Here is a 12,163-nt window from a genome sequence, read left to right as displayed (position 1 = left end):
TGATCCTTCTTATGCATCACTTCATTGCTCACACTGGGTCCTGTACATGAACTTGAGATGAAGTGTCTAGAGTAGAAAAAGTTCCATTACAAAATTCTGATTCCCATGAATGGAAGCCTGTTTTTGGCAAAGAAAGCAGGGGCCATCATGAGTGGTACTGACTCAACTTGTTGGAACTGCATGTAGTTACAGTCCACTGATAGAGCATGTATTTTGCTGATTCTGCCTGCTGTCTGCTAATGCCTTTTGAAGATAATTTATATTTCTTATTTCTATGTGCATAATGCATGACAGAAAAGAGAGAAAGCAATAACACACACACACACACACACACACACACACACACACACATATATATATATATATATATATATAGAGAGAGAGAGAGAGAGAGAGAGAGAGATAATAATATTTATTCCATCAGTACTTTAAAACACAGGGTATTTTTCTATGTATTTTAATTGAAGTTAACATTTTTCATTAAATTTGCTTTAAAATAAAAACCATGATTTATACATTTAAATACCTCACATCATTAGCATGTTATCATTTTGAATCTTGAACTGCCATGAACATATGCATAAACTGTCACTATCATTCACATGTAATTTGAGTTTACCTACTTACTAGCGTGTGTTATGCTTGAAGGTAGATTCAATTGGTACCATGATGCCCTCATTCATTATGGAAATGAAACACAGACCAACCAAATTTTGATGTAAAAATACATATATCTTTCCAAACTTTGTGGGGGTTTACCACTGAGGGGTGGAAGAAGCCTGTTGATTTTCTGGGACAAAACATCAATGGTCCAGGTCATTATGGCATAAAGAAAAGTGGAATTTGCAGAATTGCTTTTATTCCAAACTAGACTTTGAGGATGGTATAAGGTATTAAAAAAACAATTGATTCGGGGATCTAAAGGTAATGAGTCATGGTCATGGTAGATTTGAAAAGAAGATAACTGTTTCTTCAAATGGTTAGTTATCATATAGAATATAAACAAGTGCAGGGTCACAACATAATACGCACTGCCATAAAGTGTTGATGTAAAAAAGACACCACAAAATCAGCATGGATTAATGCTTTGTCAAATCAAGTCATTTAATGCACTGTACCAACCACCATAATAAAACCATTTCTCATTTCTCAAACTTGCCATTTTTTCAAGTGAAAAATTTTAAATTTTCCTCAACCTAGATCCCCTAATTTAAACTAGTTTATCTAAAAGCGATACAAGCTCAATTTTGTCAAAATATTAAGAACATTTCAGTCACTATATTTATCCAGTTACTTGACGTCAGCTTATAATGATGTAAAGTCTGTTTTATCCTCCTTGTTACAGATGGAATGATAATATAGTTCTTAGATCAATCCCCATCACAATACTGTTGGATTAAGATCGTAGAGCACAGAATTGTTGGAATATTTCCAGAATGTGGAAATCTATATCACTTGTAAACAGCAGACTTTCCAGGGTTTGGATGTACTTGAAAACCAGTTCATGGTGCTGAAAAGGAAATAAGTATATGTTTTGATATGTGTATAAAACTGATACGAAACAGGTCATGTTAAAGTGAAAGTAGAAAGGTACTCTAAATTTCATTATATATAACATACTGCACTTCTATCTGTATTATACCTTCCTATCTAATGGTATAAATCTATTATCTAAGATTTAACATGATTTACAATAATTTCTAATTGCCTAATTTACTTTTTTCACTTTAACTATTGCATATTCTGACTTAATTATTCTATATGTCAATTTGTTTAAAATGGATCTGAGGTATAAACCTGATTAAGTTCAAAACAAAACCATGTAGTCACTATCCGACACAAAATAAATTGCAAAAAATGAACTTATTTTAGAGGCAGTCTTCCTCTGCCCCTCTATGCAGTTGCCTGACATGTGAAAAATCAGGTTATGGGGAATTTTGTTTTTACAATAGATACAAACATGGATGGGCACAAGTGCTCCGTAAAATTGCATTAAAAGTGCAGATACTGTGAATGTACATGAAACTTTGGGTGACAAAGCAACAACAATCAGCAATTATATAAATGATGAGAAATCTGCTTATGTAAATATACACATCCTCCCCAGAAGTCTGCAGTAATAAAAGCATACAACTCTTCTAAGACAGTGAGATTAAAATGATTGGTCAATATGCATGTCTAATTAGCATGACCATAAAATGCATTAAATATCAAAACAAATCCACAAAAAACTACAAGAATATATGTATTCACAATTTTGAAATACAAGGCATGTAGCTTTCAATGCAAAGGGCAATAGCTCTTGCAAACTCATGACAGTGCAAAGATGTCAATAAATGCATCATTAAATAATGATCTTAACATGTTTTCACAGCAATTCATTACAAACTGCATGACAAGCTGCACTCACAAGATTATTTCTAAACTGCACTCAGCTGCAGGAAAACTCCAACAAAAATTGCAATGTTTGCACCTTCACATAATGACTATAACATGTTTAAAGTTCTTAGTGATTCACTGAAAACTGTGAACTAGTTTTGTTCCAATGAGCCTGTCATACACTGCATTAGGCTTAAATTCAAAAAGTACAATAACTCATATAAAATTTGGGAAAAACAGTGATTTCTTGATAAGTGTATCTTCTGATGATAACCACACTAATAAAGTTGTGTCATATACGGCATTAAGCTACAAGGCAAAATGAATGATAGCACTGTCATACACAGCATTAAGCTACAAGGCAAAATGAATGATAGCACTGTCATACATAGCATTAAGCTACAAGGCAAAATGAATGATAGCACTGTCATACATAGCATTAAGCTACAAGGCAAAATGAATGATAGCACTGTCATACATAGCATTAAGCTACAAGGCAAAATGAATGATAGCATTGCCATACATAGCATTAAGCTACAAGGCAAAATGAATGATAGCACTGTCATACATAGCATTAAGCTACAAAGCAAAATGAATGATAGCACTGTCATACATAGCATTAAGCTACAAGGCAAAATGAATGATAGCACTGTCATACATAGCATTAAGCTACAAGGCAAAATGAATGATAGCACTGCCATACATAGCATTAAGCTACAAGGCAAATGAATGATAGCACTGCCATACATGGATGATAGCACTGCCATACATAGCATTAAGCTACAAGGCAAAATGAATGATAGCACTGTCATACATAGCATTAAGCTACAAGGCAAAATGAATGATAGCACAATCACACATAGCATTAAGCTACAAGGCAAAATGAATGATAGCACTGTCATACATAGCATTAAGCTACAAGGCAAAATGAATGATAGCACTGTCATACATAGCATTAAGCTACAAGGCAAAATGAATGATAGCATTGCCATACATAGCATTAAGCTACAAGGCAAAATGAATGATAGCACTGTCATACATAGCATTAAGCTACAAAGCAAAATGAATGATAGCACTGTCATACATAGCATTAAGCTAAAAGGCAAAATGAATGATAGCACTGTCATACATAGCATTAAGCTACAAGGCAAAATGAATGATAGCACTGCCATACATAGCATTAAGCTACAAGGCAAATGAATGATAGCACTGCCATACATGAATGATAGCACTGCCATACATAGCATTAAGCTACAAGGCAAAATGAATGATAGCACTGTCATACATAGCATTAAGCTACAAGGCAAAATGAATGATAGCACTGTCATACATAGCATTAAGCTACAAGGCAAAATGAATGACAGCACTGTCATACACAGCATTAAGCTACAAGGCAAAATGAATGATAGCACTGTCATACACAGCATTAAGCTACAAGGCAAAATGAATGATAGCACTGTCATACATAGCATTAAGCTACAAGGCAAAATGAATGATAGCACTGTTATACATAGCATTAAGCTACAAGGCAAAATGAGCTCTAATGATATATACATCTTTAGGTGAACATGATATTTAAAATCTTTCATGGCAATCCATTAAACAATGAAGGACTATTTGTGCTAGCAGGATCATGTCATGAGTGTGATAAGTTAAGTCACTTATTGACTTATTTTTAGGTAATAGTCAAAATATTTACCAAGTTTCAGGGAATTTCCTAAAAATCTGCAGGACTAATTGCACTGATGAGCTTGTATCATACACTGCTGCCAGACAAAATGGGCAATAAGTCATATATAAATTCCAGAAACAAAGCGAGTTGTCAATATGTGAATCTTCAGGTAAAGACCACAATATTAACAAAGTTTTAGGGCAATCAATTGACTCTGAAGTAACTCATTGCACTATACAGACTGGATTCCAGCTGGCCAGAAACGATGATTTTTTTTATATATTTCTGCCTCATTAGAGGTGAGAGTATAATAAACAAGACATGTTTCATAAAGAAACAATATATGTGGACTGAAGGAGAATAACAATAGCCGAATTGCCATTTCTTAGAATTTATAGTAAAAGTTTCTGCTTACCAACAGGAAAGCTTGCTGTAACCTCTCAATTACCCATTTATACCAGGGTGTGTTGTAGTCATGCCCCTTGCTCTCACACCGAGATAGGTGATCCGTAAGGATCATGATGAATCTCTGTAAAGGAATATGCACAAAACGTAAAGAAACTGACATAAGACCATCTACATAAAAAAGTAATGCAATATATACATAACAAGTCCACCAGTGTCTTGTTAATTGGCTTGCTTCTGCACCATACTCAAAATCCTAAAACATCATCTGTTCATTCAAACAGAAAGTCAGATTAAAGTGGTCTCCCCATGTACAGAGGGAGTCACAATCAGTTACTGCAATAGCAGAAGTGCACTTTCTTCCAGCGATGTAACTGCAAGGAGGGTTTGAGAGGGGAAGCACTCATATTATGACTGGATAAATATTAATGACACATATTTTACTCAAAAAAGTTCTTCTTCAAAATACATTATTTGTGCATAGGTAATAGATGGAGTTAATCTCTTAACCATGGAGTTGGTTCAAACTGTGATCTTCTCATATGCATGCAGAAACTTTGAGTCTTGTTTGAGATATAAACAAAAGACTGCACCAATCAAAGAGATCAGGCCTTAAAATTCAGTATAAGTAGCAGAGTGACCCAAATAATTACAAAACTGATGATACACCTGGGAAGGTAGCCTATTTAGCTGCTGATATTCGTGCTAATAGGTCAAATTGGCCTTCTGAAATGAAAGGTGTATCAGATAAAAGCTCTGAATGTCATATCAGATCTCCTTTCTCACAAGACACAGCAAATTATGTTTCTCCAAAAATACTTAACCAATCACACTAACTTTAAAAAGATACTTCGGCTACCTCCAGAGTCAAGAGTCATGCATGATGCAGAAGTTTCTCTGGATGTGGGTGATGCATTAGCGACCATGCCTGTTAGAGAAACTCTGGGGTCACTAGGATTTTCTTGTTCATGTCTATCATCAGAGAGGGGCAATCAGGATTATTTTGCAATCTCTGCACCTCATTTTCTGCATTGCCTTTGAGATCAAAACTGCTGGGGGGTGGGAGTACAGGCCTAGATTCCCTCCTAGCTGATTGAAGGGCAGCAACAGCCCATTAACACAGATCCAGGAATGGGGAGACAAAGACAGGCAATATGTTGTTCCACCTCATCACAAATTGGTCTACCATTGGTTGACCCCAAAGATTGCACACTCAATGGAAGATTAAGAAACTGGCCATGGCCTGCATGTCAAACCCACCATGCGGTTTTGGTTAATTAGTGTTTTACACATCAAGTTGTATCCACATACCAAATAATGTGGCACTGTGGCCAACTGTAATTGAGAAACTGTCAAGATAAAACAAATATTAAGATCGAGGGCAATTCTATTCATGGACAGGTTGTACATATGGACAACCGACATATGGATGTACATGGGCATCAAACCAATCACTACGCTTAGCTTCTGCCAAAGCATGTTTGACAAAGAATTAAAAAAGGAAAATACAAACAAAACACTATTGGCTGAGCATAATTACCTGGAATATGATGAGGAATAACCTCTTCTGCTGGTTTTGCACAATCTCCAATTTCTCCTCCATCCTTTCCACTTTCTCCTCTGAGGGCATTTCTTCTTCCTCATCATAGTCCAAACCATCGGCCATCTGGAAAGGACAGAAAAAAAGAACTATTGTAAATCATACAAATTTTATTACCATAATGATTTGGAAAAGAACAAAGTTTGAAAACATTTTACTACTTGTATTATGCATTAACAAAATAAATCAATTAGCATAATGCAAACATTTATGTTACTAAAATGCAGAATTCACCCACTTTGTACAAACATAATGATTCTATTGATGTCTACTTGTATTTTACTTGCTTAACATGCCATCTGCCTTAATCAGTCTATACAGTTACATCGAAATTGTCAACCATTAATGACAGTGTGCACTGAACATTCACCAGGACATTAGATTTGCAAATTTCCAAATTAAAAACTACATTTATGACCAAAAAAAACCCAACAAAACCTGAGTGCCAAGACAAAATCTCAAGAACATTTTATTTTACCCTCCGTCTAGCTGCTTCAAGCCTGTCTCGTGCCTCTTCAGCCTCTTTCTGCAGTTTCTCCACATGTTTGCTCATCTTCTTGATGGTGCTGTGCATGATTTCCCATACATAGAACCTAAATATAAACAAAATCTCATTTTATTGATCTTTATAATGAATGCAAAAAGTACAATATTTGTGACAAATGCACAAACAACTGCAAACAGCAAGAGTCATATGAAAATAAGAAAGACCCTGATCTGCTAGTGCTTGGTTTTCTCGGAAACAGTTCATTTCAGATTATGAAAAGTTTGATCTAATGGCTAAATCATAAATTCCTCAAATTTTCTTTTGTCAAAATGCATAGTCCCTTACATCATTTATACAACTTCGAAAATATATTACGCTATCAAACATCAGCAACTTCAAAACCAGCCTTCCAATTTTGAATCACCAAATTTGTTTTATTGAAATGAATTAGCATCATGATTAACCCTTGTTTTTTTTTTTTGTTTTTTTTTCCATTTTACTTCTATCACATTCAAATCTATTTATCTATCTATCGATCGATCGACACTGTTTCTCGAAAAGAGTCGATCTTTTGTATATAAAAAAACCCGTCTAATTTGGATCAAACAATAAAACTAGAATGTATCCAATTCAACATAAAAATTAGTGACATAGTACACAATGTGTGAAGTGGTACACATGTTAAGGGAACGGAAACCACGTGGAATAATGTTTTCGATGATCGCCTCAATATAATGTAATTTATCCTGAAATTAATGTTGTCCTATGAGGAAATAATAAAGTACACCGTTATGAAGAGATATTTATAAACAGTTAATCTCAGAACGATTATAAAGTGAGTATTCAGCAGTATAATCTGCCTACCCCCCCCCCATTTCTCCGTTATGTCGTCAGTCACTTTATTGGTTTTGGGCTTATTTTATAGGTCCCTCGATAACTCGCGCCTCACTTATAGTGCAGTCGATGTTTCTGGACCCCGATGTGCACGAGTTATCGAGGGAGTGGTGTAACATGATAAAAATTCAATGCATATGTACAAAATGATTTATTTATCCCTCTGGAATTTTAACATCAATTACTGCTCCAAGTTTATGTACTGAACACTCTGAGCTTTAAAAAGCAACCGACTCTCATACTACATTTCAAAACACTTTGTACCAGCTGAGATTATGAATGTTTTGCACACCAATAAAGCACTAAGCGCTGAGTTAGAGAGCCCGGATCTGAATTCAGTTTAATTTTTGTGAACAATCTCTCACAGTCAGCATTAGAATGGTAAAGAACCAATATTCCTTTCATAACCTGACAAAGAAGAGGAAATTTATATCTTACAGTTATTGGGTCTTTTAGCTGGGAAATAACGTGAAAAAATCAATTCTATCCATATGAAGTACATTGTCAGGTAGAGTGCCAACTTGATACTTCAGGAGTTCTCCTTCTAATTTATCAGCAGCCTTTCCTGCAGCATGGTGCATCATATGACAGAGACAACCTGATATGTACAATGATGGAGACATTTTTCAAAATACAGAATGCAACTCCTTTATGAATTCCAGTCATCACTGATGCAGTATCAGCTTAAAACCCCATACAATTATGCCAACTTAAGTTTATTCAAAGTATTATCAAGCAAATAAATAAAATGTTTTCTCCAGTGGAATCTACTGTTAATTATGGTAGAACTTTTTGTCACAATCACTACTACTGTCTCTTGCAATACTAAACGGCCCAATTTTCATGGCTTCTGCAATTTTAAGTGAAGTTAACTTCTGCTAAACACCTAATAATATTAGATGATTTTGTTCTTGCACATGCATATTTTCTGCAATTTTGGGATCAGGAAACATCCGTCTGAACAAAGGACCAATGTAATCTTCTACCGCTAGAGGTTGTCTGTGTTTTCTTAAGAACTCGGTAGATAACGCATCTACATTTATAAAATTTGTGTCCACAATTTAGTTCTGCTGTATAAAAAGAAGTTACCTCAGTACTGGAGTTGGTAAACGAGCTAATTCAAGGTTATTTGTTTTACCACCATAACCAATATTAAAATCCTTTCCACACAGCCTGCAAGGGGCATGAAGATCCCCAGAATGGAATGCTGTATTGTGTAATTCATGTATTCATCTATAAATCGGTTTTTCATCTTTTCTTAATCCATCTGTGAAATTATTTGAAAAATATTTTTGCTCTAACACACATCGACTCAAATAAATCTGACTTGACTTTTAGCGCCAAATACCTACAGACTGGGTCTGTTCTGAACTAGAACAAAGAATCTGCGAGCAAAGATTAAAAGTTAGAAAACCAGTCTGTTCTCTCCTAACTAAGCTATACAGCTGCTATAAATAGAAGCCGAGGTCAAAAGTTGAAAGTAGAAACCAGCATGTTTCTTAAAGTAGGGCAACTGCTAAAAACAATATGCTTCCTAATGCACTAGTTTTGGAAATAGGGTATATTGGGGGGTTTTGTTCGTTTTTTTAAAAAAATTACCTTTTTTTAATTAAAAAAAATTATAAATTTCAGGAATTAAAAAAAAAATCAAATTTTCTTTTTACCAAAGAGGTAAATGTGCTAGAGTCAGCAACTAAAACTGGATGGTCGGTCAACTGGAAAACCACTTTTATTATTTGCCTAATGTGTTTTATGTAAGACATTTTATCCTTTAAGAGCACATCTATCTTTTATTGATTTTCTCTCATCCTGTATATGAATGCAGGACCCTAAAATTAACTAGAGCTATGAGCAAATGAAAATTTAAACACACAAATACACACAATGGTATATCCTATCTCAATTTAGGTGGCACAGTATTACAATTTGATGATAATGCATAAGACACAACTCAATTAACCATTATTATTTGTAGAGATCAGTCAAGAACATTATATCTTACTTTGTGAATTCTGTGGACATTTCATTTGAGAAGAGCCAGCTGGCTACTGCAGAGCAGTCTACAATCTGTGTTTTGAGAAGCTTGTCAATCAGGACTACCATCATCTGGAAAACAACAGATTACAATGAAACGTCAACTACCATAAACACACTGCAAACAACACAGACCCTGATCTGCCATTGCAAAATGTGCCAGCAGATAAGGGTCTGTGTTGTTTGTTCTACTGACCCAGATCTGCCAGCACATGTGATTCCAGATATGAGTCCATGCAGTTTGCAGTTGGTCTTTTTTTATCAGCAAGTATACACAGTATTGATGGGTTCATGCAAAGGGTCCTGCCGCTGACTAGTACAAGTATTGGTGGATGCAATGAATGGGTCCTGCTCTTTACAGTTTGATTGACAGGGTTCTAAATAGAGGATGTTATATAACTAAACCAAGTTTGGAGAAGACGGATATGTTGGTGCCAAAACTTTTCTATATGATGTGAAATACTGGAAATCCAGTGCATTCAAGATTACATCAACATAAAGGTACAAAATAACTCGGGGTGAAATGCAATATTCCTTAGTAAAGTTATGCTGCAGACATTAAAGTTAGGGCATGGAAGAAAGTGGAATCAGGAATCATAACTCTTGCAAATAATAATGCGCAATATAAAGCTGTATGCCAAATTTGTTCAAAATCCAATAAAGCTTAGGAAAGTATGATAATGAAACCAGAGACAAGGGGATGGGCAATCAGGTGTCATTACCCATTTAAATGCTTTAAAATGCTGGAAACAAAAGGCACTCAAGGTCTCATAAATTTGAAGCCACATATTAAATCAAATATCAAAGTCCAACACATATGATCAAGTTTTCTTGCAGACGCCAAAGTCAGGAAGATGAACAATCTGAGGGCCATGACTATTCTAATTTAAACCTATATAATCATGTGTAAGTATGTGATATGTAGGTAGATAGGTATTAGTGATTAATGACACCTTAGCACAACAAGGGCTATATAGTGCCAATTAAATGTAAGGTTGTGAATATGCAGAAATGAACGGTACAAGAAACATTAGGAAGATCAACACCTTCCAAATAAATTTAAACCTGAAGTACTATAAGATAAAATATATAAGGTAATTATTTCAAAATTCAGTAAAATGTATACAAAATAAAATTAAAAAAACATTAAAATACAGTGTCATGATACATCTGAATATGTTGAGTGGTTCTTGAAATATGCCTGTTACAAGCAACATCCCATATAAAGACAGAAGTAATTGTTAAAGTTCATAACTCTGTCTAAAACGGAATTAAGACAAAATCAATATAATGCATATTTAGGTCTACAAAGAATGTACATATCAATATTGCATCATAGTATGTTGAATGGTTCCTCAGCTATTCTGATTACAGAGATCTGCTGTAATGGATAATTAATACTGAGCAAGGGGCAATAACTCTGCCAAATTAGGACCTGAAAAGATGAAACATTCAAAAGGCATAGCTATATGTAACAGGCAATTCACCTACCAAATGGTATCCAATTATGTGTAAGGGTTAAGAGTTTTGCTGTTGGCAATCAAACATACTATGTGAAGATATCAAGTTCATTGTCAAGGGCCATAACTCTATTTAAAATGATATTTTAAAAGAAAATACCCGTACAAGGCAAATATTGGTCTATCATACAATTTGCACACCAAACTGCGTCATGTCTTTTCTAATAGTTCTTATGCTATGCTGGTTATAGGGATCTGCTCTAATGGATATGTAATATTTATACGAAAAAGACAATAACTCCATCAAACTTGGATCTGAAAAGACAAAACCTTTAAAAAGCAGATCTACAAATAATATGCAATATGCCTACCAAATGTCAATCAGATATGTGTAAGGTTTGCTGAGATATAGTGGTTACAAGAAGTGTTAATGGATGGGCACTGATGTTAAAAATGATTATTAAAAGACCCAATATATGAATGCAGGGCCCTTAAAAAAACTAGAGCTATTGGTTATCAATGCATCATAAAGAAGAGCTTCAGACAATCAAGGGTTATAACTCCTCTAAATAATAATATGTAGTGCTGAATGTTAAAGTCATTTATGGCTTAGTCAGTATAAAGGATTCTCCAATGATTCCTGGTAAAATAATGCTGAAGAAACCAAAGTCAGGTGGCTAGGCAACTGGGAGCTAACTCTTGTAAATTATCACGTGAAATGCTGGTGAATGATCTCAACAATATAAAGCCACATACCAAATTTGGTTGAAATCCAACAAAGCTTAATAAAGTAGAAACCAAAGTCAGGAGGATGGGCACTCAGGAAGGATAACTCCTGTAAATAACGCCAACAAAACTGAATATTCAAGACTTTCTCAATGTAATACAATATTGGGCTGAAATGCAAAATCTTGGAAAAAGTGATACTACAGGATCCAATGTCAGATGGATGGTCAATCAGGGGGCATAACTCATGTAAATGTTACATATCACTGGAAATCAATTTCATTCAAGGCCTCATTATTACATAAGTGAATGCAAAATACCACTGAAGTCCATCAATCCTTGAAAAAGTCAAACCGAAGAAACAAGTGTGTGTTTGAAAGAGGCGAATCTAGGTCCCCAAAATTAAACTCTTTTGAGACCTAATCATTATCAAGTTACACATAAAATCTGGTTAAAACCATTCCTTGTAAAGTTGTTTTGCAGAAACCAAATTGTTCTTTAATGCA

General features: G+C 34.8%; 1 protein-coding gene across 1 annotated transcript in view; it reads right to left on the bottom strand.

Annotated features, from left to right (window-relative positions):
* Positions 1 to 397: 397 nt before the first annotated feature.
* LOC149802151 (nuclear cap-binding protein subunit 1-like) overlaps positions 398 to 12,163 on the bottom strand; it is an 80,998-nt gene continuing 69,232 nt past the window's right edge. The window contains exons 20-24 of the mRNA XM_089956561.1: positions 9,440 to 9,543; positions 6,535 to 6,649; positions 5,997 to 6,122; positions 4,467 to 4,580; positions 398 to 1,510 (exon numbers count right to left, since the gene is read on the bottom strand). Of these exons, the coding sequence (XP_089812687.1) occupies positions 1,397 to 1,510; positions 4,467 to 4,580; positions 5,997 to 6,122; positions 6,535 to 6,649; positions 9,440 to 9,543 (573 nt within the window). The 3' untranslated portion in view covers positions 398 to 1,396. The remainder of the gene's footprint in view (positions 1,511 to 4,466; positions 4,581 to 5,996; positions 6,123 to 6,534; positions 6,650 to 9,439; positions 9,544 to 12,163) is intronic.

This window comes from Sinohyriopsis cumingii, chromosome 4 (genome assembly GCF_028554795.1).
Source record: "Sinohyriopsis cumingii isolate HCF-2022 chromosome 4, ASM2855479v2, whole genome shotgun sequence".
In the NCBI taxonomy this organism is placed as follows: Eukaryota; Metazoa; Mollusca; class Bivalvia; order Unionida; family Unionidae; genus Sinohyriopsis; species Sinohyriopsis cumingii.
This window is presented reverse-complemented; position numbering and strand designations above follow the sequence as displayed.